Genomic DNA, 27,382 nt, shown 5'->3' with positions numbered 1-27,382 from the left:
AAGCAAAGTTATAAAGTCTTTTCCCACCCCCACTCTCTGTGTCTTTCACTAAGAACTCATATAAATCCCACGGCTCTGACTTAGCTCTTAATCTTTCTGGCTGCTTAAATTCTTTGAAGTTATTTATCCGGCTCGGGAGACAGGTAAGTCATATACTGGTGATATTTTAAAACCCTTTAGTTTCCTCTTCTCCCCAAACCATGAAGCCAGCTAAGGAATGCGGCTGCCTAGATGCTGAAAGAGATGAGTAGAAGGAATCTGGGCATCTCCATCACCGATATCCACATCGCACTTAAGGGACGACTCCGTCCTTTGATGCCAGTCTGATTCTTTCATGGTTTTTTTTTTTTTTTCTCTTAAGCTATTGATTAGAATCTTAATGCAGTCATCAGCTGGGAGGATGTACTCACATTCGTGATGAAGGAAACATGATCCAAAGACTCAGAATGAGGATAAAAGAGTGTCCTAAAAAATGTCTGGCAGCAAGGGAACAGCTAAAAAATCATACTTTCTTAGTGGCCAGCCAATCAGGGATTTGGGTGGCAAACAGACAGAGACCCCAGTCCTGGCTTTTCAGCTGCATTCCCTTGGGCCAGTTGCTTGTCTGGGGCTCAAACTATAAAATGAGAATAATCACAACTAAGTAGGGTTGCTTTGGGGACCAATAGATTTCCACAGGGAAAATTCTTTGCACATCAGATGGTCAACAAATATTAGATTCTTTACCCTTTTTTCTGTATTAACTTTCTTTGAAATGGCAGACCCTTTTAGGGTTGTCTCATTGGCCTTGGGGCTGACTGCATAAGTGTGAAGCCCAGAGCTGCCACTCACCTGCTTAAGGACCTTGGGCAAGTTGTCTGTCATCCCTCAGGAAGAGGGAGCTGATCCTTACGCTAAAGGCTGCTGAGAGAATGGACCACCAGAATGTGCTGAGAACGCATCATGCGGTCTCTCTGCGCTGGTCCAGGAGCTTCAGCGTCAGCGTCCGCCTGTCTGGGTGGGTGTCCTTCGGCTGCAGAGTACAGTGAAAAAAGCAGGGTCACTCGGCAGGCTAAGCTAACCTCGGCTGAGTGGTGATCCTTATCACTTGGAAGTAACACAATGTTTAATTAAGGCTCTGGCAGCTTTGTTCTTAGCATCTACCTTTCTACCTCTGGGGCCGCTGTCCATAAAACATGGACATATCATGAATTCATTTCACAAGACTCTGAGGCAGATTCCTGGCTCATCGGTCACAGTGGCACTTCTCAGCCCTTCTTCCGGGAGTGTGACTGGTTTCTAACCCCTTCCATCCACTGAAATGCTTTAAAATCATCAATTCTGTTTGCTTTCAACATCAGAGCCATCCGTGGCAGTCCAGGATGATACTGTGAAGGGCAGAGGAGTAGAGTGGGACATGGTGAAAAGAGACACAGACTTTAGTATCTGAGGGACCACAGTTCAAGTCCCAGTCGTTCCCCTTAGGAGCCATGGACCATGAGCAGAGGGCTTTGCTTCTGAGCCCCAGGTCCTTCTCTTGTGTGATCAGAAGATCAGTGTCTCTCTCATAGGGTGACTGAGAAGGTAAAATAACAGAGATGAAGCCCAAAAGCGAAGGCTACAAATTATACTCTTGGAGAGGGGGAAAAAATGTGTTTCCTCTACCCTCTTAGGTTCAAGGACTGGGGCTCTGCAGATTCAATTGACAAAAGACAGGTTTACGGAAGAAAATGTTTAAGAATCTTGCTCCTTCGTAAGGCCTGTCTCTGTCCAGGGTAGCATCTGGAAGAAAACCACTCGCTATCTACGAAAAATTAAAAAGTAATGTCAATGTTTACTAGCATCTTTCGATAAAATTCCAGAGGTGAGTCCAGCTCAAACGGACAGCAGAAGTTCTTGAAATAGAATTTGCCATGAAGACGCTCAGTTCCTAAGTCATTATTTTTGACCCTACTTTCTTTTGATTTTTCTCCCCCTCCCACATTCACCTTCCAAGTGTATTTTATTCTCCGCCAATGTGAAATTTCTTTTTTCAAATCGAGTCTGTACAGCCCGCATGTTAAATAGGTATTACGTTAATACCGGCACAGAGATTTTGTAAGCGTTCTGTGTGGTGTCTGGCACGCAGAAAGCACTCAGTAAATTGTCACCATTATTCTTATGAGTCTCTGCTCTGCGGCTTTAACTGTCACGCTGATTCTGCACAGCAAATTCCCAGGAGAATTGCTGGGACACAGTGCTGCCGAGGAGGAAAGAAAGTGTGAACATACATGCGAATATTAAATTTTTTCCTATTTATAAGCAGCAGTGATGTTGTATTTGGAGGGTATTTCCCATGGAAACGACATGGAAAAACCATGGAAGAGACACTGATTTTCTCTGAATATGCATGCAGGCCCCTGTCATATTCCAAGGTCTCCTGCAGCTATGTAGAGCTACATGAGTCATTCTGACATGGGCTGTAAATAAAAGCAAGCATGTCACTTCTTGCCAGAACATTTAAGAGTGGCGCATAATCCGCCAGCTCTCTCCCTTCCACTGCATGATGAATCAATGACTCAGGAGGCTGCACGGACCAGATGGAGAACTACAAGACAGTGGAGCCTCCATTAACCGGGGTCCCTGAGGGACTGTGTGGAGCAGTATTCCTCACTAATTTGCACCAGCAATGGACCGCAAACGAGACATCGACTTTTGTTGCTGCATTAAGCCAATGGGATTGTGGAGTTAGTTTGTTACCTCAGCATAACCTAACCGGCCCTAATTACACAAAGCCTTTTACAGATCGTATTTCTAATGACCTCCCACACAGCGTTCTCAGGGAGATTGCACATCACTGTGGATAGTCATCCAGCCTGCTTCCTCCAAAATGCTCCCTCGCTTGCTTCCAGGTGGTCTAGAACATCACAAGCATGCCAGGCTTCCTGGTGCACGGACCTCCGGTGAAGCTGTGCATGGGCCTCGCATGTGTCCTGTCTGTTTGGAACACAGGTGGGTCTGGCTGTTGGAAGTCTGGGTATTCACTGTGCTTCACAGGCTGGCGGCAGCCAACGTTTCAGGCCAAAACAGAAATGGCTATAATAAATTCCCAATTTCCGGTTTTGTCCTTTGACTTTCTGGGTTTGAGTCTCATTTTTGCAACAGAATTATATTCTCCTCCACTGTATCAACTCTTGTCCAAACCATTATCTGCTCTTTCCTAGACCTCTAAATCAGCTCCCGCTTCTCTTGTATTTTCATGATCCACTCATCAGCCCGAGTGATTTTTTCTGCAAATCGCATTCTGTCACCTTCCAAGTTTCTCTCTCATTTCCTCCTCCTTCAAAATTGTTCAACGACTCTACTTCTTTTGGAATAGTGTCCCAAGTCCTCTACATGATCTAGATGACCCTGCCCACTGTCGCTGGTTCCTGCAATCATCCATCTCCTTCCTTCTCTATGTTCCATCATCGTTGGCTTCTTTTGGTTCTTTAAAGTAATACTCATGCCCATCTGAGAGCCTGGGCACGTCCTGTTAGCTGTACACTGAATAACCCCTCAGCCAGTCAACCTACTCCAGTGCTGCTTACTCTTCAGATCTCAGCCGAACGCTACCTCCCAGGAAAGCTTTCAGGTCACTGAGGTTAGATCAAGTTCTCTATTACATACCCTCAGACTGCCTGTTCTTCGTAATAATATCCTGAGTCTTCACTTCCTCGATGTCTGCCTTCCCAAAAAGGCCATCGGCTCCAAAAAGGTGGCATCTGTACCCATTTATTCATCATACTATCCCACGTCATCTAACACACACAAAGCCTTTTAAAGGCCAGGTGCTGAATAACATTATCAATCATTAGTATTATTATAATTGGTCAATACATATTCGCTGCTTAAATAACTGAATGAATGAACAAACTATGCGTGAGATTTTTAGCAAGGCACTTTGCCATTCCAAATGATAATGTTCTCATTTTTAAATGAGTATTTCACATTAATTCTTTCTGAGGTCATCTCTGGGTTATAATTTTTCTGATGAAAACTTTTCCATTTTTGTGTCTGCTGTTAAAGGAGAAGCCAAAGAGGAAAAGGTCATGACCTTCCTACCTACGACAGGTAAATGGGCAGGGGCTCCTTCCTAGCTCACTCTGCTTTGGGCTGATTTCTTGTCTTCTCTGAGCCTCACTTTCCCAATCTGTAAAGTGAAGCGTGTGTCTATCTCAACCTCTTACGGTCCCAGTTACAGTTCTTACTGGTTTCTCGTTGCTTTACGGTTCACGGAGCACCTGGACTCTCATAATCTTATTAAACTCGCAGAGGCCGAGACATTCTATTAGCAACAGAAGATTTCATAACGGAGGGTATTGTTATGGGCCATCGTCGCCTCTGTAAGAATTTCATCTTGGCCCTGTTCTGATGGTTCTGTTTTGATTGGCTGTGCAGCAAGATGGTGAACGCACTGTAACATGAAGGGCACGTAGGAGTCAGGGGCAGAGTTTCTGTTCCTAGCTTTTGGGTAAATATGCAGGATAATTTGGGGGTATGGTTTTGGTTTGGGGAAGGGAGATGAGGATTACTCGTTATTTTTAAATGTTTATTTGTTTTTAATTGGCGCATTTAGTTGGTACATGTGGTTCAAAATGCGAACGGTACAAAAGTGTATAAACTTAAAATGCTCCCCCAGGCAGCCACCCCCATTCCCCAGAGGACCAGTTGTGTCAGTTTCTTGTGTCTAAGCAGAGTGATTTTTCAATAAATATTTCTCATACTTGAGCCACCAATTTTTTCCCCTTGAATGGGAATAACAATTCCTGCTGAACGGGTAATTATAAAGGATAGAAGCTGACAAAATACTAAGGATGATTAAGTATGAAAAGTACCAGTATCTTATATTTTAAAGATACTGCGATGGTGGTTTTTTTAATCCAGAAAGAGGACAATAGTTTTATATTATCTGTCTGGCGATTTATCTGGGGAAAAAAAAAAAATGCTTCTGTTTAGCCCTCTATTCAGAAATCCCTGCTTCAGGTATATTTAGTTCACACTTCAAATGTTGTTATCCCAATCCACCCACTGATTTGTAATTATAACACCGCCCCCCATACCCATGCTAAAGGGATGGGGCCCCAGAGTCCCCACCTACCGCTAACCCCAGAGCTCTGATACTTAACCAGAAAGCTTGACAATCGGTGAAAGGACAAATTGGCCGACAACAGTTGACTGGACTTGGGTTCCAATAGGGTACTCGAAAAGCTGGGGAACAATCTAAGTGTCCATCCGCAGGTGAATGGATAAAGAGAGTAAGGTATTCACATACCGTGGAATATTATTCAGCCTTCAAAAAGAAGACAATCCTGCTATTTGTGACGACATGGACGAGCCTGGAGGACATCGCGCCGAGTGAAATAATCCAGACGCCGAAGGACAAGTACTGCGTGACACCACTTCTGCGAGGGATCTAAAATAGTCCGACTCATGGAAGCAAGGGCCCGGGGGCAAGGCGAAACAGGGCTGCTCGCCGGAAGCGAGATTTCAATCCTTCACTTCCCTTTCTGGGCCTCGATTTCCTCATGCTTCTTAGGGAGTGTAGCCTGAGATGACTCGTAAGGATGTTATAAATCGTGTGAGGCTGTGTTTCCACAAGACTATTTTACTCAAGAAGACTTGTATTTCAGTGTCTGGAAAGAAGTTAGGAAGTTAAGAAGGAAAATGCTGGGTCTTCGCTTGGTGCCACAGCCCGATCTTAAATCCCGGCTGACTCTGTGACACTGTGACTCGGGGGTGCACTGTTCAGCTTCCCTGTGCCTTGGTTTCTTCCATCTATAAAATGGGCATAAAGCACCTTCTCCATTGGAATGCAACATGGAAAACAATCGTTGCAACAATAATAGTAACAAACGCTGTGTGATTCAGTGGCATCTCATCCCAAGCAATAGATCTTTTAGGCCTCGGCCTTACATCCCTTCCACAGGGGCCTTGTCCACGCCTCGGACCAGGCTGGGTGCCCCGAGGGAGGTGCTCACAGCATCCCACTGCTCCCTGTTTGATGCTCCTCAGGTGTGATTCCAGGTGACTCTCCCTCCTCCCACCTGAGCCACAGACAATGAGCTGCACAGAGGCGGACACCTGGTCCTTTCCCCTTGACCTCTTTACCCGCAACTCCGAGCAGACCGTTCGGCCCTCAGTGAGTGTTTGTTGAATGAATAAAAGATAAACGAATGTCTGTAGCATTTCAAATTTTCCTTTGACGTTTTCTTCTTCAATAGCGTGAATTTTGCCAAGCGGGCAAGTAGCCTGATATTTTGCAGAGGTCAGTGGTCTGTACCTCCAGCAAGCAGATTCGATTCCTTCCTAATGGGGCTCAGCTGTGCAAAAAGTTAGGCAGATTTCCTTCCCACTCGGAGCCTCAGCTGCCCTACCCAGGAAGCGGGTGAGGTAGATCAGCCCCTCTGCACCAGAATCGCTTTGCTTATTTATTAAATTGTGCATTTCTAGGCCACACGCAGCCCAAGGAGACTAGAATCTTGGGGTGGGACCTGGGCTCCTCCTCTTCACAGTGTCCTCATTGACTCTCACAGTCATTGGCCTGAGGCCTCTGCAGCACCCTGGGGCTGGGGATGGAAGCTCCCATTTCTCCCCTGAAGCCTTTTCTCTTCCCAGTGTCTGACCTCGGAGGAGCGGAGAGGAAGGAAAAGGGGGTGGCGTTTCTGGACACCACAGGTGAGTCCCCAACCCTGCAGGTCTCTGTGGGTGGCCTGGGCCGCTGAGCAAACCCTCCCACTTCTCCAGACCCCGCTCCCGACCCCCATGCGAGGTAACGGCATCTCTCCAGTCTTCAGAGTGCTTTAGCCATACAGGTACCTGAAATCAAGTAAAAGTTGAAAAAGCCAGTGTTTATAAAAATAGAAAGAAGGGCGTCCACTGCTATTTCCACCTGGTCAACTGTTTCCAAAGCTTCAGGAAACAGCTGGGAGGCGGGAGGGATTGAACTCAGCGGCGTCTCTCTACTCAGCTGCACAATATCTGGACAAGGATTGGTTAGTTGATTGATTGACTTTGGTCCTGATGTCTGGGCCACATCCCAGACCTATTAAATCTGAATCTCTGCAGTTGGAGCCCAAGCACTGGAATTAAAACAATCTTTGCGGTGATACTCATGCCCAGCCATGTCTCTGTCAGACGGGAGGTTCTGTCCAAGTGCGGCATGTCCATTTCCTGGGGCTCTCACTGTGTTTGAGCGTTCCCCACCAATCGCTACTCTGTCCAATGCAGAGATAAAATAGTCCCTAAATGAGTGTTCCTTATCATGACACATGCCATTGGCTGTCCCCTGCTGAGGACAGGGACTGCCTTTTGTCTTTGAACTCCTTGTGCCTGGCACAGGCTGTGACTTCAGTAAATGTCCAAAGAGGAGGCACATCTGCCTGAATACCGGAAATGAGGCACTTTTTCCGATGCCAGCAGAAGCCTGCCGGTAGCGTTGTCTTCGAATCTCTTCCAGAGCTGCCTGCAAGGTCGGTGGATCTGTCCGAACTTAACCTGACAGAGCTGGTGAATGGGATGCTGGGCAGAGCTTTGAAAGGTAGGCTTTTCTTAAAAGCACAACCAGGCCCATTTTCGTCCTGTATGTAGCATCTTCACTCCCGGATTCTCTGTGACCTGGGCGAGGTACGTCACACCCGTGTCCCAGCTTCTCCCTGCTCGGAGTGGAGAAGGCGTTGTCCTACCTAACTCAAGACAATTGAAAACATCCAAAATAGGAGGTTTGCCACCATTTCCAGAGCAAGCTATATTCCAAACGCAGCATAGAAATGTGCTGGCATTTCTAATCGTAACTATATGGTAAGAGAATTGCCAGGGCTTAAGGACCCATCGGGAAATACAGCCAAGTGACATGTGTTTTTGCATGTTTTTGTTTTGTTTTTGATTATTGGTTTCGGCTTCTATTATTTTATTGTTTATTTTCTTTATCTATTTTTATTATTTATTCATCGTATTAGTAATTTCTGTTATCTGTCTACTCATGGCCATTCTCGTTCATCACATAAGACAAATTTGCCCGACGGTCTCTTTATCTTGATGTCGCTGGCAGGTAGCAAGCAATTCCTCTCCTTGCTGAGCATTACTTCCTACAGTTCCTTCGCCTTCCACAAGTTTTCTGTGGCCGTTTACAACAGTAAGTGCTGCCCGGCGCTTCTACGTGAGCGATGATGGGAGCGATGGGCCGGCCGGGCCTGGCTGAGTCGCCAGGGCTGCTGTGTGGACCATTTCTCTTCCCAGTTTCCAACCTGAAGACCGTGGACCCAACCAAATTCCCCACGCGGTACTGCTACTGTTTGAGCAACCGGACCAATGGCTTATCAGGTGGGTGGGACTAACCATGACCTTGACACTCTCCAGATTTTGCTTGTGCTCTTTCAGATAAGGCCAAATTAATTTTTTCTCCTCAGAGTGAGGTAAGAAAATACAGAATCATGCTTAAATATGTGCACGTTCATTGTGCCAGAAAGTTCTCTTCTTGAGTTTTACTCTAAAGAAATAGGTATGTCTGCACGAGAGAGACAAGAACAAAATGTTCATGCGGCATTATTTTAATAGCAAAATCTAAGGAAAATGGTTAAATAGTCTACCGTATAAACAAACTTCAGAAGACAACCATAGACAATACAGGTGAATAGGTGTGGCCGGAATTGGCCTATATTTGGAAAAATTTCCCTGACATTTTTAATTAGAAAAAGAAAGTTACGAAATAATATATAGAATACACTGTTCTTGATGACAAACTATATACAGATGTGGGCACCAGATGGATGGTTACCTCTGAAAAGAAAATCAGAATGCTCATTTTGGAGTAGAAGAGTGTCGATTAAGGGGACCTGTATTAACTGATTTTTTTTTCAATAAGAGTATATTCATGTATTACTTTTATAATTAAAAATTAAAAGTATTACATGTTCCTTATATTTAGGGAAGCCTGAAAAATAAAAATGAAAATTACTCTTCCACGACTGATTCATTCATTCAACAATTCTTTACTGAACACATACTATTGCCTCTTCCTGTGGAGGTACCACACTGAGCAAAGCGGACAAACCCACCTCCCCACTTTCATGGAACTCAGATACTGTGGGAAGGGACAGAAAATAAATAAATAAAGTGAAAACACAGTGCGTTGGCTAATAGCGTGATGGTGAGAACAATAAACCGGGGGGGGAAGGGTGAGGAGGAAAGTGATAATAGGGACGGCCGCTGTGTGCAGGGCGGTCAGGGAAGTCTTAATGAGGTGGTGACTGAGGGGTGACCTGCAGGAAGTGGGGAGACAGCCCTGTGGTAGCTGGAGATGGAGCGTTCCAGACAAAAGCCCAGGCAGCAGAGTGAGAACTGGAGAGGCAGTGAGCTGTAGCAGGCAGATTGGCAGGGCAGCGCCAGAACTGGTTGAGCAAGGAGGGAAAAGGTCCAGCAGAGCATGTAAGACAGATACAACGGGGGAGGTGGATCGGAAAACCATTATTCAACAATATGGCCTTGCACAGCTATTTGTGTTGGCAGAAGAGGTCTGGGGGTGAGGGCAATGGAAAGGGATGGAGATTATAGTAATGGGTCCATAAGTTTTCTGCCTGCCTGAAGCTAAGACTTTTTTTATATATATAATTAGTCATCTTTCTCTGAATGATTGTTAATATTCTTCAATTCATGGAACTGAATCAAGTAGATTTATAAAATCTACTCCGAAAAATCCAAATACAATATATGATTTCCCTTAAGTCTCTGAGCTTTATTCCAAGTCTTAGGAATTTAAACCTTGTCAATCCATCTTGCAGATTTCACAGCCCTGCTAGTGGATGTCATCGGAAATTCTACCAGCTACCTCACAGAGATTTTTAAGTCCACCTCCATCCTCTCAGGTATGTTTATCTTGAAAATGCTTGGCAAATCTGTGATTTAGCATCCGTCAGGGAATGTCATCAAATCTAGTAGACCTCTCCACTCCAACTCCTGCCATAGGCCAGGCTGCTGGGAACTTTAGTGTACGTTTTATTCAGACAATCAGTGTGGTCCAGTTTCGACCACCAGCATCTGAAGTTTCCATCTTCCCATCAGAGCTATTCCTGGCGTCCAAAATATTTGAGGAAGATTCCAAGGCCTGAAGTTGGGGGAAATGTAGGCAGGCTCAAAAAACCGGCTTCTGTTAGACAGCTATGCTCCCACTTTAAAGATGAGAACACTGAGCTTCAGAGAGGTTGAATGTTTTGCTCAGGGTTGTTCAGAATTCAAATTCTGATCCACATGGGGCCTAATGTCTGACGTACAACTGAGAAAGACCGGCTCATGTAAAAGGCAGCTTCGTAGAACCTCCAGACAATTCACTTCCCCTCAGGGACTCACTTTGCAAAGCGGAGATCTAATCAACAGCCCAACACTCGGTCTCATCTGAAAGATGGTGTGCTCCCCTAGGGAGGAGCTATTGTTTTAGAAACAGGGAGACGGGGAGAAAGGATTAAGAATAGACGCCATTACATGGCGGGAACTCGTCTTCCCGCCATCCCCACCCTCCCCCCATATTCTCTCACTGGGTCCTCACTGCCACCTTACTGGGTTGCTACCGTATTTATCCCCACTGTACAGGTGCAGAAACTGTGGCACACAGATGTTAAGTAACCTGCCCAAGATCATTCTGCAGAGCTCGAATTCTAACCCAGGCGATCTGGGTCTGAAGTCCAGGCTCTCGGTCACTACGCTAATACATATAATAACAGTAGCACATTAGCAGTGACAATAATAATTATCATGACTGTTGACTGAGCTCTTCTATCTGCCAGGCACCTCACTCCGTGCTTCACGCACACTGTCTCATCGGATCGTCACAGCATCCTATCAGGGATGTGCCACATGTCCACAGTCCTTTGGGCAGCGTCTTTGGGGACAAGTATGTTTAGGAATTCAGAAGCTTTCAGACTTTTGAAGGTCCGTTAGGGTGTGTGCCCCGTACATGACATAACACCTCCAGCAGCATCCAGGACAGCCCGCATCAAACACACGCACATTCATTTAGCAGAAGGGTTGGCCCTTTACGCTAAGCGGAATAGATGAAGACTGCAAACAGCCTGACCTCTGTCAAGTCAGGTTTGGCCACCAAAGGAGTTTGGGTACCAAACTTACGCAAAACCTTCCACCTCACAGAGATTTGGGGATTTGGACATTGCAAATAAGGGACTATGGGATTTGAATTTTCACCATTCTAAAATGGATAATTAATTGGGTCTTAGAGAGGTTGAACCACCCTCTTACAGTCACGTCGCTAGTTAGTGGTGGAGCTGGTGTCATAGTGGAAGAAGCTGACTCCAGGGGCTGTGCCTTTAGCCATCACGTTACACTGCATCCCAACCCCCTCCCCCCAAAAAAAGACACAGAAAATCAAGGCTGCATCAAAAGTAAGGAAGCAGCCTATTTTCCTACAGTGTCCTAAGCTAGGAATTTCCAGCTTAATTTTCATTTTGACCAAAACCTTCACAGCTTCAGACCCATTGCTAAGTCTTGCGTGCTGCTTTGTCTTACAGTGAGTCAAACGAACGCATCCGACTGCATCTTCATCTGTGTGATGACGGGAAAGTCAGGTGAGGCTTCAGCCGTTCTCTGACAAGCTCTCTGAGCTGAGAATTAAATGCAGCCCTCCAGCAGGCGAGCCCAAGATTTGATCCTGTTGGTCACACTTTTGCAGGAAGGAACCTTTCTGATTTCTGGGAGATGGCAGAGAAATCTCCTGTTATCAATTACACGTTTACCAGCAGCCTGTCTGGCGTTCTGGGTGAGTGTGAACCCCCCAAACTCCTGCTCTGGAGTCTCCAGACCAGGGTTCTATCTGGCAAGCTGGAGACTCTGAATGCCCCCCACGGGTATTTTATTCAACTATATTGTGCTGAATTCAGAGGATTTGGTCAGTTTTTAAAAGTTCTTGACTTTCTAGGTTTTTTTTTTTTGTTTTTTTTTGTTTTTTTTGCAAAAGAAAATCTGGCAAACCTGGACATCCCCATGGCGTTGAGTAGCTGGAATAGAGTAGCAGCTGTCCCCATCCCCCCACTAAGAGGGACACTTTGTTCTCCACAGTCATCTCGGTTCCCTGTTGCCTCGAACTTCTTTTCTCATATTAACTACCTGGTTTTGTGTGTATCTGAAGGTGTGACTTTGCTGTAGACATCGCCACTCTATAGCATTCAGCCCCTACCCAATCATCCTCCACCCATCCACACACACACCTGTCTTTCTCCTGACCAGGTAGCGTTTTGGGAACCATATTTAAGCCCTCTCTCTCCCCTACACTTAACTGTCATTTGTAGCTGAATAAAGTGTCCCGAATCTGGGTGTCCTCCACGATTACCTGCTGCTGCTGCGATTATCTTAGTCCAAGTCACTGTCGTCTGCCTTTGGACTGTAATAGCCCCCTTGACCCGGTCTCTTATTTCTCTAAGTTATCCATCCACCGCCATAAGAGTGATAGTCTTAAAATTATTGGGTCATGTCTCTTGACTGCTCAGAACCCCCGGGTCAGCAGCTGAGGGTCTGCGGTACTTCACATGGCATATACCTTTCTCTGTCACCAAGCCTACGTCACCTCCTGCTCTTTTCCCATGAGTCTTCTGTTAAAATGACATTGAAGTTCCTACCTCTCCTTGCAGCTGGCGTACACCTCACGCTCCTGCAACTTCGCTCATGCTTTTACCTCGGTCTAGAACCCCTTCTCTGCTTTTCCGTATTTCAGAACCCAAATTGTCTGTCGGTCTCCAGATCAGCTGCTGCCTCCTCCTTCCTAAAAAATCTCCCCAACGAGATGAGTCTTCTACCCTCTCTGATCCTAGAGCATAGCACTTGTACGTCATTGGATCTGATCCTACAGCATAGCACTTGTACGTCATTGGATCTGATCCTACAGCATAGCACTTGTACGTCATTGGAACTCTCCGTTACCCCAGGTCGTACCTCAGTTGACATACGTGTGTCTCTTCGCTGACTGGCACTCGAAGGCGGAGGCCAAGTCTGCCTCCCCGCTCAGTGCTTTGCCCAGTACCCTATAAAGAGTAGGTTCTTTAGCAATGTTTGGAGCGAAATGAAATTAACAATAAATCTCCAATTCCATTTCGGTGGGCTACCTCGATTTGTATTTATTGTAGGGCATCTCTTAGCTGTGCCGAAAAAGGACCTCAGCGTGTGTGGAATGAGGCTGCTTGATAAGGTGATGGAATGGGCATTTGGAGGGTCCTCTTTGCCCCTGAAATTCTGAGAACATATCTGAGGGTTGAATCAATCTCACTTCTTTGGAGATTCCTTCCACGACCTTCCTAACCCCAATCTCAATTATGTCTCCCTTTTGTTTCTCCTTCAATAAAGTTCTCCAAGCAACAGATGCTTGGGAAGAGAGGACATATTGACAAGTTGACACTGAGTTGGTGTGCTGACACGCAGTCACCTGGCTGAGTGACAGTGTGATCAGGAGGCACTTAGTCCCATGTCCAATTAATCTGGGAGCGAGGCCCAGGTTGCTGCTACATGTGGGGGTGTTGTCGAGCCCAGAAGTAAAGCAGGGGAGAGGAGACGAGGCTGCCGGGCCGCCGTCTACAATTTCAAGGTCCTGCTCTCCACACAATTATCCGCCGAAAGGGCAGGTGGGGACCGAAATCACACCATTCCGTGGGCCAGCATTCGTCCACCCGGAGGAAGGGACACTGTGGGCTAGTGGGAGCCTGTCACCCTAGCATCCAGCCCCCATGGCTTAAGCCTTCCCGGGGGAAACAGGGAATATGAACGCGTGGGCCTCTTCCTCCATTTCTTTCTTCACGGAGCATCCAGTGGCCCTGGGTGCATCTCCCTCTGAATCAAGCCTCCCTGCCGTCTCTGTGGGGGCCTGTCTTTGAAGTAGTTTCCTCCTCACAGCCCCCAATTCCACCTTTGGTCTGCAGTCACACCCACAGGGCACACGGAGCAAGCACAGTCCCCCTTCCGGGGACAAGGCCAGAGCCACGGAGGAGCTGAGGGCTGCACGGTGGGCCCGAGACCTGGCGGGTTTCAGGTTCCGATCAAGAAACGCATCGAATGCCTGATACTTTTGGGTCTGACGGCTCCGTGTCTGTTCACTGCACTTTGAGTGGCTTTCTCAGACACCGATATTTTAGATTAATCTGTCATTCGAGGAGAAAGCTTACTCTGGGGACATATGGTCCTGGTCCGAGTCAGGCTTGGATGTCCTCATTCTGAATGTTTGCTGTGCAATGACCTTTCAGTGGCACAAGGGTTGTTTGTGTCCAAAGTGCCGTTCTGCATGTTAAAGCTGCCCCGATGTCCCCCTGAACGTGCAGCCACCAGGGACATGCCGGCGACTTCAGAGCTCTGGCCCACAAGCCAGGAGGCACCACCGGGAACCAGCCCTCCGCGCCCAGCACAGACGACCAGCACGTCTGCTCTGACAGCCTCTCCCGGCACAGAGCCAGCGCGGGTGGTGAACACAGACAGGCGACCTGAGCTTCTCACGGGGACGCCAGGCAGTGACATCCCCACCTTCCCAGCCTGGGGTGAGGAGCTTTCTCCCCCCTTCCTCTCCTGCCCTGTTTCTCCCTCCTGCTCCCTCTAGGCTCATGTGAATCAGTGCAGTCCTTCCCTTCTTCCTTTCTCCACCGACCCCTTTCCCTCCTCGGCCTCCCTCAGGTAAGAGATCAGTGGGAGCCAGCGCAGGCTCGAAACGGACAAACAAAGACAGCACGTGTCGCTGATATATATTCTTCTGACATATGTAGAATTTTTTATTTTGAAATAGTTTCAGACTCATAAGAAGTTGCAAACATAGTACAGAGCGTTCCCTGGTCCTTTGCACCCAGCATCCCCCGATGAGGATATCTTACAGACGTGAAGTATAGTATAGCATAAGGGATTTTATTTCAGCGAAGCATTTAGCAATCTCTCTCTTGAAATTCAGGCTAAATGGTGAAACGCAGTCATTTTAGGGCAGGGTCAGGTTAATGGGTAGCTGGCTGGATGGCGATGCCACAAATATGTTAATGACTCGATGCCTGCGTGCAAAGCTGGTGGCTTGCCAAGAGGTTGCCCTTCCCGCAATCAGTGGCGTTGCCACCGAAGATGCAAAAAGCATCCTTAGCCTATTTGGAAATACGATACAACTGAGATAACTCTGTCATTAAGAGTCAGCAGTGTCTCGGTGAGTTCCAACAGTGGACAGAGTCACCGGAATTCATTCATTCATTCATTTATTCTTCACTCATCAAGATAAGTAAATACCAGACCCCAGGCCAGCTGCGAACAACGCAGCTCTGTCAACGCTCCCTGTCTTTCCTGAGCTCACAGACCAGGGAGGGAGACATAGGCAAGTAAATTGGTGGTTGTGATCCAGCCTACAAAGGGTCATTGTCCCGGAGTCCTGGTGAGCCTGGAGGAGGGGCTGCCCCGAGCGGGCGGAAGTGACAGGGGGCAGGGGAGGCAAGAACGGGCAAAAGGAGTCAACTTCGTTAACTGGAAAAGTCCTTAGAAAAAGAGCCAGCATCGTGACAATTATGCCAAATTAGAAAGTTTTCCGGTATAATATGAAAAAAAGGATGTGGTTGCTAGTGGCAAGAAAAATAATAAGACATCTAGCTATATTCCTAACAGAAGAAGTGCTGGTTTTATGTAAGAAAAACTACAAAACTTTAATGAAAGTAATAAAACCGCATGTAAATGAATGAAGTGAAATACTGTGCTCTGGGTGAGAAATCTGAATACTTTTAAAGATGGTAACGGTTCCCAACTTAACTCAGAGATGTAAAAACCTCCAAAGGGACTCATTTTGAAGAACTTGGAAAAATGATTTTAATTCCTACCATGGGGATAAACAAGTGAGAACATTTAGCAACTGTTTAAAGCAGCAGTCCCCAACCTTTTTGGCACCAGGACCCAGTGCCCCTATGAGACTCTGATGCTTGATGATCTGAGGCGGAGCTGAGGCGGTGATGCTAATTCTGGGGAGCGGCTGCAAATACAGATGAAGCTTTGCTCACTGGCCAGCCGCTCACCTCCTGCTGTGTGGCCCGGTTCCTAAAAGGCCACAGACCGGTTCGGTCCACGGCCCAGGGGTTGGAGACCCCTGGTTTAAAAAACCAATGAGAGAAGATTTGTCTTAATAACAATCTTGGGATGTTGTAAGGTATTATTATTAGCATTATCATCTCTATTTTAATGATGAAACTAAAAAGAGTTTAGTAACTTGCCCCAAAGTCCACAGCCTTGAGGAAGCAGGAGCAGAGCTCACCCCTCCAGGTCCCCTCACCTCAAACCCCAAAACCTTTCTACTGTGTCACATGGTTAGAAATGTATTTCTTAATATTGAGGGAGCCCACCATCCCCCAAGTACACACACAGCTGATCCCAGCTGATTGTTTGGGTGTCTAGGGGATTTGGAGATTTTTTTTTTTTTAATTGGTAGTAAGAAAAATAAAGTTTAGTTTGGGCCACATCAGGCAGCGTTATTCCAGTTCGGGGTAGAGTTTAAGCTCCTGGATTATCTGTATTATGCATGCACGTTGCATTTACCCTTTAATTACATTTCGATGTCTTGTCCTTATATATCTGAATCGAAGTGGTCAAGCTGAAAAAAGCCCTGTTATTGTCACTTGTGCAGCTACCAGGAAGGTGGCCGGAACTCCATGGGTGACAGCCAACGGGCAGGCCTGGGCTCCCACACCACCTGTGCACGGGGCTCAGACCGTCCGTGAGAAAACACCAGCCGGACCCCCGTGGGAAATGCTTTCCTCTACGAGGACATCAGCTGCTGAGGCCGAGGAGGCCGTGACCACGCGGGGCCCTGCCAGGCCTCCTGCTAGGACAGTGGCCACCCGTGGCAGCCCGTCCCAGACCAGCCCAGCCACAGGTAGGAGAGGATGTTCCCTCCAGCCTCCCCCATGTTTAAACTGAATACAGCATTGTCTGCTTTTAAAACATTTTCTGAATTTTTGAAATATAGTACACATGTAGAAGCGTAAGTTAGCAGCATAATTAAAAACCATAAAGCAAATTCTTTCTCTTCCTTGTTTTTAACCCAGTTATTTTCCCATCTTGAAATGAATGAATGAAAACTCCCTCTTCACAGGAATGTCCCACCTCCTCTCTCTTTTATGTACCTTCCTGATGGTTTTTCCCGTTTTTCCCTGTCCGTTAAACAAGTGACTGCAAGAAGTTGACCTTGTTTGCTCCAAATGACTCAACTGCTTGGCCTAGTATTCATATATATTAATGTTACAGAAGTCACATATATATGATATATGTGCAATGTAATATAACATTATTTACATGAACAAATATAGAGTATTAATTTGTAGTCATGTAATATGAGGAAGGCCTAAGCTCTACGAGACACTTGAAAAATTACCAAGTGTGATTCCACCTCTATGTACGTATATGTATGTATGCGTGTATGCATGTGCGTGATAAATATGCACAAGCAAAACATTATAAAATAAGACTGAAACGAAATTCGCAACATAATAACTTTGACTATATCTGAGAAGTAGATATGATTTTTATTTTTCTTCACTCTAGCGTTATGAATTTTCCATATTTTCTACTCTTAAAATCAGACCCCTCCTCCCCAAAAAATGTTTATTTGTTTTAAAAATTGCTTCCTCTGAAACCTGCAGCCAGAGGCCCTTCTTCCACGCTCGCCACAGTCAATGGATCATAACGCTCATCCTTGTTAGGCTGTTAGTGTTCATGAACTTGACCTTCCTTTCCTGTGGGCTATGCTCTCCTCAAGGGCTGCATCTTTAATCTCCAATTCCCGGGAACCTGTAGGCTTTCCGTAAAAGTTTGTTGAATTACCTGAATTTCTCAAGAAATAGAGGGCAAGGAGGAGATGAATCTTAATGGGCATAAATGTCAAGTCTTGACTTTAGGCTCAAAATCTCAATTGCACAGACAGATCTGGAAATACGATGTCGATGGCTTTAATCAGCAAAACACCTGGCATAAATAATCACATGGGGGACACCGGAAGTTCCCGCTTGGGTTTGGTGGCACAGCCCTGAGACTTTGAGCGGAAATCCTGACTCAACCACGGCTGTGTGTCCGTAGGCTGTTTTCCTGATCTCTCTGAATCCCAGTTTTCTCATCTTTAAAAACGGGGGCGCTGATACCTGCTTTTCCGAGTAGCTGTGATGATTACAATAGGTGATACCTGTAAGATACTTGGCTCAGCTCAGAGCAACCTGGAGCCAGTCAGGCAGCTGCCGCCGACCTGTGCCACTACACTCAGAGCAGCAGCCTTGTGGCCAGCTTCACGGAACACACCTCGCAAAGGGTAGCGACAAACGGGACACCCGCCAGAGCAGAGCACAGGTCTGCTTCTGCCTGCATCCCTTTCAGCTCTGGTTGTCTGCAATTCCGTAGTCACGAAGTTAAACTGTAAATGACCATCACAGACAAGTCGACTCTGCGTTTGGGTTGTGGTTAAGGCTGCTCGGTTTGCAGAAGCACACCCAGGCAGCAAGCATTGACTGATGCCGTCTGCGTTTGTGGGCTTCCAGTCCGGTGCCTGAAAAGGGAACGAAAGAAGATACTGACTCACTCTAAGAGCACAGCAAGAGGCGGCCGTGGTCGCCTGTCTGTAAATGGGTTACGTGCCATCTCTCGGCGCTGGGTCCGCGTGGAGCGGGAGCTCCGTTAGGGTCAATGCCAGCATGCCCGCGGGCCCAGCAGAGGAGGATAATGAGTAAAAGCAGCATTACACTGCCAGGTGGGGTGAGGCCCCCGCCCTGGGACCCTGCCGGCTTCTCAGCTCGCCTCACCCCTCCGCATCATCCTCGACTCCAGCCGTGGCAAACTGCCTGCCGCTCACGCCTCCAGATCTTCGCTTACATTCTTTTCTCTGCCCCGAAGGCCTATTCTCCTCTCCAATCCCTGTGTTTCTCTATCTCAGAGACAAGGTCACCTGTCCCCCAGGCCCCGCCCCATCTGAAATAGGTGCTGCCTTCTAGGTCACCTCGCCCCCTTCCTTCCACTTAGCCACACAAGTAAAATCGCCTGTTTCATCGTCCTCTCCCTCATTGGCCGTAAGAGGGTGCTTTGCTGGTTTGCCAGAGGCCAGAATCTTGACAGCCACAATCACATCCTGAAGTGGCCCTCAAACTAGGACTTAGGAACGTGATCAAAAGAATTGTCGGGATGAACCCATGCTCTAGCACGAAAAGGGCAGGCGATTTATTGGACTGAGGATGGCGTCAATGTGTGTACTAAGACCCAAAGGAATGAAAAGCATACCGTTTTCTCTGTGCCCAGGAGCACCCGGGCTTGGACCCTGCCCAGAAACAGAATCACACCCTCGTGCAGTTCCCAGTGTCAGCTGGTTTCCAGTAGCACCAACACACTGTGTCACAGTACCGATGGGACTTGCCTGTTTCTTCCTCCGCCCAGGGAGTGCCTCCACTGTGGGTTCTATTTCTTACTCGTTTCTGAATCCTCCACGCCCTGCCTGGTACTTGGCTTAATAACCAGCGTGGGGTGACTAGGGCAGGACTGGTGGGTGGCATGGGGACTCTGCTTCCCATCAGGCATCCTGGAAAAAAAAACAACAAAAAACAAAAAACGCAGGCTCACCTCTGTCTCATCTCACCCCAGGAACAGTCACGCCGGGCACACAGACTCCGAGTCCAACCAAGGCCCCGGCCCCCAAATATCCACAGACAGGTAAGAAGGTGCGTTGGAAAGAGAAACCCAATACCGCAGGCAGGAAACGTAGCTTTAGGGGCAGGGCCGCGGTGGGATGGGGGTGCCAGAAGGCAGACTAAGCTGGTTATCGTGCTTTATTGGTTCCAGCAGGAAAACTAGGCCTTGCTGTGCTGTTAAATTGCCCTGTGATCTTGGATAAATCACTTCCTCTTTCTTGGCCACTGTTTCCCTGTAGACTTTGAGAACTCTTTATCTTCAAGGTGTTACGATTCTCTGATTGTCTGTATAACCCAAGGCCACTTCGTTCTGATTTTTTGGAGGCCATTCTTGCTCTTTACAGGTGGTCTCTCTGCAGCGTGGCCATTTACCCCTGGAGAAGAGCCAGCCCTGGACCCAGGACCCCACCAAGTTCAAGTTTCAAGTATGTACCAGCACCCTATCACTCTGTTGCTTTTGTTTGTTTTGGACGAGGTTGTACAATATAATAAAAAGACGTTCGTTTGAAAAATTTAGATTCGCACTGCCGGGATTCAAATCTTAGCTCAACCATTTACTGGTGAGGTGGCCTCCGGCACTCAACTTCCAGAATTCAATGTCCTTGGCTATAACGTGAGGGTAATAACAATTATTATGGGCACTAAAAATGTCCTTTTTTTCCCCACAAGGTTTTGTACTAAGTAAGAAAGTGTGTGTGGAAGTGATCTCTATAACTTAATTCAGTCAACTTTTATTGAGCGAACGCCTGTTGAGAATATGCCCTTCGCTTGGCAAATGGAAGCTGTTCTTAAAATGAGGATGACATTAGCAGAGGGAGAAGAAGGCGTGAAGGATGACTCCAAAATTCGGTCCCCACTCACTGGGTGCGAGTTCCTTGTGCTCTGTTTTAGAGGATACCCGGCCTTTCCCGTCCCTGCACCCTGCATTCTAGAGGAAGCTTTCCTGCGCTTGGGCCTGGGTTTTCGGGAGTCCTGACGGGAGCTCAGGGCTTGTGGTTTGTGCTGCATTTTCCCAGCTTGTGGCTGTCTCTCTCTCCTCTTTTCGGTTGAGCCAGTTTCTGTAAAAGGGAGAAATTGATACAAAGTGAGTCCTTCAAAGCTGGTTGAGCCCTCGAGCCCCTCCCAGTCTTGGATGCCTTTCTATACTAGTTTCCCGAATGTCCGGACCATCCTTTTGTATGTCAACGGGGCATTATTAAGCGCCTGGAACCTGCACAGTGTCCTTTGTCACATCACCCCTGCTCTGCCTCGGCCCCACTTTCGACCTGCAGTGAATGGTGAATGGGCCATTTAGACACAAAGATGTGATTATGCTACCGCAGAAAATTATAACCCCTTTTCTTCCTCAGGTTCAGGAGAAATACACTAGGGTGCAGATGGCGGTAGCTGTCAGACTGAGTTTTAGAAAACAAGTGGACTATATTTCTTTGTTTAAGTGTCCTTAAGCCTGCTCCAACTCCTGGCCGCCCCGTGAGTGACGTCCACAATGTCCTGTCCCACGGCCCTGCTGTAGGCTTCTTTTATGGAGTCATTCCATCTCAGATTTGGTTTTCCTCTTTTCCTGCCGAATTCAATTTTTCCCAGCATTATCGTCTTTTCCAAAGAACCCCATCTTCTGTATCTACCTGTGTCTGTATCTTTATCTGTATCTCTATCTATATATCTACCTGTGTAGCTCTATCTATCTATCTATCTATCTATCTATCTATCTATCTATCTATCTATCTATCCATCCATCCTCTATCTATCATCATCTGTCAACCCATCTATCCATCCATCCATCTATCTATCCATGTAATGAGAAATGTCAGTATAAATTAACAGGGTTCTGGCACCTTCTAGTAAACGATTCTGCCCATCCGCAGAAAAAGTATGCCACAAGGCCTGCAACATTCACTCATTTGTCCACCCAACAAATACTTATTGAGCTCCTACTCAGTGCCAAGCACTGTGCCATGCCTATTTTAAACTTTTCATTGTAATAATTCTGCAAGGTAGGTAATGTATCCTCATTAAGCAATTTTAGTCCTACAGATAAGTTTTGGACCCAGATCTGTCTAACTCCAAAGCCTGTTCCATGTTTTAGATCCTCGTTTAATATTTCCTCCTCAGCAAAACCATCTCTAATTTCCTCCAGGACCTGGACCCCCACTTCCCTCCACCTACCTCTCAAAACTCTCACAGCAGCTTTACTGGGCAGTGGTCAAGCAGCAGCCATGTTTGCACATCTGTCTCAGAGCCACCTGAGTTCAGGGGCCAGATTATATTCACCTAGCACGGTCCCTAACAAAGGGAAGATACTTTTAAAATTCTTATTGATTCGAATGGTCTGACACTGTGTCTTCTAGGGTGTCCTCAGTGGCTCCTCAAAGAGGGGGCCATGCCGGCAGCTCCTCTCACCCTGGCCTTCCAGAAGCTCAGCCCTTGCCTGATGGAGCTATGCCGCTTTTTCCAGCAATGCCTCTGCCCAAGTCAGAGGAGGGACCCCAGGATGGAGGCCACGAGGTAACCGGGGCCAGTTGCTGTTTTTCCCGTATTTATAGGCTTCTTCTTCTGCATGGCTTCTCTGCAGGCCACAGGTGTCAGGCATTAAATAATCCACAGGGAGGTGACAAGGGTACCTCAAAGAATGGACTTTCCAGTGAGTCCTCCACTAGACTGTCACTTCCTTGAGAGCCAGGATGGAACCTCATTCATTTCTAGGTCCCCAGAACCGAGTACAGAGCCCGACATCAGTGCCATTGAGTCAAGCTGGGTCGAGTCCAATTGAATCAAGTCGGGTTGAATTGAACTGCGTCACATCTGATGGAATGATTACAGAGGATATTGAGTGGTCCCTAAACTCAAATGCCCTCAGCCCGTTGAGATTTGCTAGAAGATAATAAGCAGAGAATGTGTCCCTCTAAATTCCAGTTCTTTCATAAACCCTTAACAGTCATTTGCGGGCCAAATGAGAAGGTTGTAAAAAGAAAATTAGAAAATTATATTAAGAAAGTCTAGGTGTGGACATTTTCCTGCTCTGGGACGCTGACAAGCTATCTTTTCTCCTGGAATTTATCCTTGACTATAAACAGAAAACCAAAATAAAAAAAATAGGTGAAAACCTCTGCTCCAGGGGACTGAGGCTGGCCTCTCAGAACTTTGATGTTATTTTCAAAGTGTTCTCGTGAGATCCTTCAGCTTTTCAGATCTCCGTTATCCACTGGTTCGGAACGCCAAGTTTAGGTTTTCGGCCTCTATGCATCACCCCTTTCTGGCCCTGGTGTTGCATCCCTCAATGAGTATGGATGATCCCTCCACACAGAGAGGGAAATAAGCAAGAGCCATAGACCCAGCAGGGTGGGAGGGTCCCTTTCACATACGAGGGTAGTGGCATTCTTGCCTGTATTTCCAGATTGTTGTCAAAACAAATGGAAATGAAATGAAATAATATACTCGATCGCTCCTGCACAGTGCCCGGACAGCGACACTCAGTGGTTGCTGTTTGATGAAAATAGGTTTGTGGTTGTTGGTGCCTTGTTCTCTTGCCCACTTTCATAGCCAGACTGGAAGCCCATCTCCAGCATCCTTGATGTGTTGTTGCTGAGGCAACCGAATACCCAGTGGGCATGTCGGCTGTTGACTAAGCTTGACATGTCAGTTATTGACCAAAGTTTTAAGATGTCACCTTGAGGGTAGGAGATCACAGGCTGACAACAGAAGTAGCCCTGGTGGTGTTTATCATTCCGCTCAGCTCTCAGATCCACTCCCTGCTCTTTTTCTAGTCTGCTCTGCAATGCGGGGGGCTGGCTGGTACAGTCTACATTTCCCAGAATCCCTTGCTGGCCAGCTTCCTGTAAGTTTATCCAATAGATAAAAAAAAAACCAGCAGGAGATCATAGGGCAGGAGAGGGGAGGAGAGAGGGGGTTTCTCCTCCTCGATTTCTACTTCAAATAATATTTCCCGTTGGTTCTTTCTAACCTCTTTATAGGTTAAAGTTCTTCAAACCCTTTTGTAGCTAATTTCCAGTATTAAATTCCCTCTTCAGAACCACCTGGGTTCTGTTGTCTTAGCTGGGTCCTGACTCATGTTGGTCTTATTGCCTATTATAATGGCAGTGGTTCTGGCTTGGGGTGGATTACCTGCGTTTAAAATCCAGCACTACCACTTGAAAGCGCATGTCCTTGGGCAAATTCGTTCCTCTCTGTGCTCTAGTCTCCTCGAGTTTACAGTGGCTTATAAATCGAAAGTGATAGAACCTGGGAAATCCTTATAGCAAGCTTTCCTTGAAGTGTTAGTTGCTCTAGTAACTAGAGCAACTAGTAACTAACGAGGACAACTAACTAGTTATTCTAGTATTCTAGAATCACAGAATGATAGCGATGGAAGAGAAATTAGGGGAAGCTGAGCCTAACCTCCTTATACAGCAGGCGTGGGTGAAAAAGGAAGTGAATTCCTGGAGTCCTACAGTGAGCTGGTGACACAGCCAGCCCTGAAAACTCTTCTCTCTGATAATGTGCCCAGTGCTCTCTGTGCTGCAGCCCCTTGAAGCAATCTGTGCAGCCACCAGCCGAGGGCAGGGTGTTATTCTGCAAAGTATCGGCTGCATTGTTAATTATAACAGCACTGTACTCTCTCTCCATCTCACACACACAAAATAGATAAATGGACATCATCGTTTATTGAGCACCTATTATAAGCCAGGTGCTGTTCAGGAAATTTGCAAATGCTACCTCATTTAATCCTCATGATAACCTATGAGTTATTGTAGGTTCTACTACTGCCTCTCCTTTATAGATGAAAAAGCCAAGGCCCAGAGAATTAAGTAATCAGCCTGAAGTCACACACTCTAGTAAGTAATGATGCTAGGACTAAAAATAAGTCTTTCTGTCTCCAAAGTCTAAGCATTTTCTGACTCATCCTCATTCTGTACCTTTCCTCCCACACTCTATAATGATGGAGAGGGGATTCTTTGCTGTGAATAAATGGCCATTATCACTTTTTTAAATTCTGGTTGTCTTCTAACAACCACAAAAGATGGTGATTGCTCTCAACTGTGATTTGAATGTTTAGGTCCTGTCTTGAATACTATTCCTGGTTTCTGAAGAATGCGACATACATCTGTTGGAAGGCGAAGAGGGTGTCACACTCACACAGTAAGTATGCGGGTTGACTGTGCTTTAACTCGGCAACAAATGCATTCTGGGAAGGGTTCTAGAATGCCGAGTTATCTTCTTGCCTTCACAGGGAGCCAGTCATGCACTTAGTCATCACTAATTCTAGACAAAAAGTTTAGGATATTTCTGACTCCCGTTCACCTGTCAGTTTGATGTTTGCAATAAGATATATATATGTGTATGTGTGTGTGTGTGTGTGTGTGTGCGTGTGTATTTAAAAAAATAAAGCAGGAGTGAGCCAGACAAGCACTGATGCTTTCTGTGTGACCTTATCTTCCCTGAGTCCCCACGTAAGCTAAAAATACAAACAAACAAAAAATCAAAACGGAAGACAGCCCCCACGTACGTATATACCCAAATTCCTGACCAAAGCAAATGTATACAGATAATGCAAGGAAAAGTAGGCAGCATGAGGTGCCGGAGGCGGGGTTGCGGGGGGGTGTATGGCTCCTCGCTCCTCGTCCCGGCGGCTTCAAAGCCCCATTCGCTCTCAGAGATGCCCAGCATCTTTGTTTCTCTCCAATTCCTGTAACAAGAGTGGCTCATCTCGTCCCCAACCCAGTTGTTTGGCCATTTTATTTGCCATCTACCTGCACTCTCCGGTCAACGGACTCTGGCTTTCTAAAAAATCATGTACTCTGTGAAAAATCCCTTCTTAATGTAACCCAAATAAATATAAGGTGGGCGCTTGTACGGCCTAGCCTTGGCAACGTTTTACATTAAAAAAAAAAAAAGAAAGAAAGAAACGTTTAGCCAACCGACTCTTGAAAACGGCAACAGGGAACCATGAGATCGCTTCTCTGTCGCCCTTATTTATGTCTCGCTCCCCACAAGCTACCATCTCAAAGCCTCTCTCTGGGCTTTATTTTCCAACTTATCACTCAATAACTCTCCTAAAATCAAGCTTCCTGGCTCCCTCTTGGTTTCCGTGTACCCGCTCCGTTTATTTTCATTTCCCTTCGTGTCCACACTTTCTTCTCTCTCGAATACATTCCCTTCTTCCCTACGCACATCCCTCACCCCACTTCTGTCTGCTCTTTCCATCCGCATCTTGACTCTGCAGCGGGGAAGCCAGCCCCTGGGGGCGGGGCGTCGGGGGCTCAGCATCCAACGCAGAAATCCCCTTCCCAGGTGTGGCGAGGAGGAACAATGACTCTCACAATAGCAAACTACTCATAATTGAATAGCTCTTCCTCTGTCCTTGCCACATTAAAATCGCCACGCGGACAACATATTAGATTCTCTGCACGACGTAATGAGTTTAGATTAGCTTTATGCAAATCGGAGAGATGAGGTAGACGCAGCCAGGTCTTAGAAAAACGTCGCCGGGCAGAAAGTAGAGAAACAAGGGCTGCTTTCCACTCGACTGAGCTGCGACCTAGCAAGGGGGCCTCACGCACGTCCTCTGTAGTCGTGCAAGTGGAAAGGGCTGATGGGTGGCTCGCTGCCGGGGACGCACACCCTCGCCCATCCCTGGCGCGCTGTCAGAATCCGTCTCTGTTGCGTTTCCTTCTCAGGACATGAGTTTCCACTCTTTTTTTTTTTTTTTTTTTTTTTCCAGCCTTGAAACAAAGATGCCTTGAGAATATATGCAAGTCTGTGTGAGGCCTGGAAAAAACAATGGGACCTGACAATACATGGGGTGACCTCTCGTGGCCCTGGCCCCCCGGCCCCAGCTGGCTGCCTTTACAGACTTCACCTTGGCCCCACCAGACCGTTGGTTAATTGCAAGCGGTTCTTTCTGGAAGTAGCATTTCTTTCTCTCCTGTGAATCTGTGCGAGACATCGAAGGTGGAAGGTCGCACGTTAGAAGCTTCCCAGTTAACGCAGTAACGCCAATTCCCCTTCCTTCTCCAAGGTCACAGAAGCCTAGTATTTAGGCCCAGGAAACTTCTGTGATGCTCGTAGCAATCCTGAGACTGGAGAATGGGCGGGGGAGGGGGACATGCTAGTTTGAACAAACCGGTCTGGACACTGGGGCTGACACAGTACTTGAAGTGACTTGAACTTGGGACTTCAGGAAGATAACGGAAGGACACATGAGGAAACCTGAACCCACCCTCGGGGGACATTCACACATGGTTTCTCTATGCAGTTAACTCAAACTTGGTCTGTACAACTAGCCAGACCGTGGTACTATGGCATCCAGGTGATCGTCCAAGCCCAGGGTCGGAGGTGATGAGAATCTTTCCTCGGGAGGAGGTGGAGAAAGCTGTTTGTGTTGATGTCTTGTCTGGATTCCTTGTCGGTGTGTCCCACTGTATTTGGGGTGGGGGTGGGGGGTGCAGCCCCTAAGAGCCTCTTCCGGTTCAATGATTCACTAACAGGACTCACAGAACTCGGAAAAGTTGCTATATTCCCATTCACCATTTATCACAGCAAAAGGATACAGATTAAAATCAGCAGAGGTAAAAGGTGCAGAGGGAGGGTCCAGGAGACCCAAGCACGAGCTTTTGGTTGTCCTCGCTAAGTAAAGTCAGCACTTATCCTCCCGGCCATGGTGGGTGACAACATGCATGGAGTATCGTCGACCAGAAAACTGATCTGAGCCGCGGTGTCTGGGGTTTTTATTGGGG

General features: G+C 46.9%; 1 protein-coding gene across 1 annotated transcript; it reads left to right on the top strand.

The window, feature by feature from the left end:
• The first annotated feature begins 79 nt into the window (after positions 1-79).
• HHLA1 (HHLA1 neighbor of OC90) lies at positions 80-26,411 on the top strand. The gene is made up of 17 exons (XM_039846209.1): positions 80-143; positions 2,871-2,968; positions 4,010-4,071; positions 6,616-6,675; positions 7,457-7,537; positions 8,048-8,131; positions 8,236-8,319; positions 9,777-9,860; positions 11,514-11,570; positions 11,675-11,761; positions 14,304-14,516; positions 16,613-16,861; positions 19,603-19,671; positions 19,994-20,074; positions 21,998-22,154; positions 24,703-24,785; positions 26,368-26,411. The coding sequence occupies exons 2-17, from the start codon at positions 2,892-2,894 to the stop codon at positions 26,409-26,411; spliced, it is 1,572 nt and encodes a 523-aa protein (XP_039702143.1). The 5' UTR covers positions 80-143; positions 2,871-2,891.
• Positions 26,412-27,382: the final 971 nt, after the last annotated feature.

This window comes from Pteropus medius, unplaced genomic scaffold (assembly GCF_902729225.1).
Source record: "Pteropus medius unplaced genomic scaffold, Ma_sr-lr_union100, whole genome shotgun sequence".
Lineage (NCBI taxonomy): Eukaryota > Metazoa > Chordata > Mammalia > Chiroptera > Pteropodidae > Pteropus > Pteropus medius.
Note: the sequence above shows the minus strand (reverse complement) of the source record. Positions and strands in the feature narration are given on the sequence as shown.

What these genes read in the sequence shown, in the direction of transcription:
- HHLA1 (XM_039846209.1), top strand. Translation starts at nt 2,892, where the DNA reads ATGCCAGGCTTCCTGGTGCACGGACCTCCGGTGAAGCTGTGCATGGGC. An exon ending in GGCGTTTCTGGACACCACAG is followed by an intron (nt 6,676 to 7,456) that starts GTGAGTCCCCAA and finishes AATCTCTTCCAG; the next exon opens with AGCTGCCTGCAAGGTCGGTG. An exon ending in CCCAGGATGGAGGCCACGAG is followed by an intron (nt 22,155 to 24,702) that starts GTAACCGGGGCC and finishes TTGAATGTTTAG; the next exon opens with GTCCTGTCTTGAATACTATT.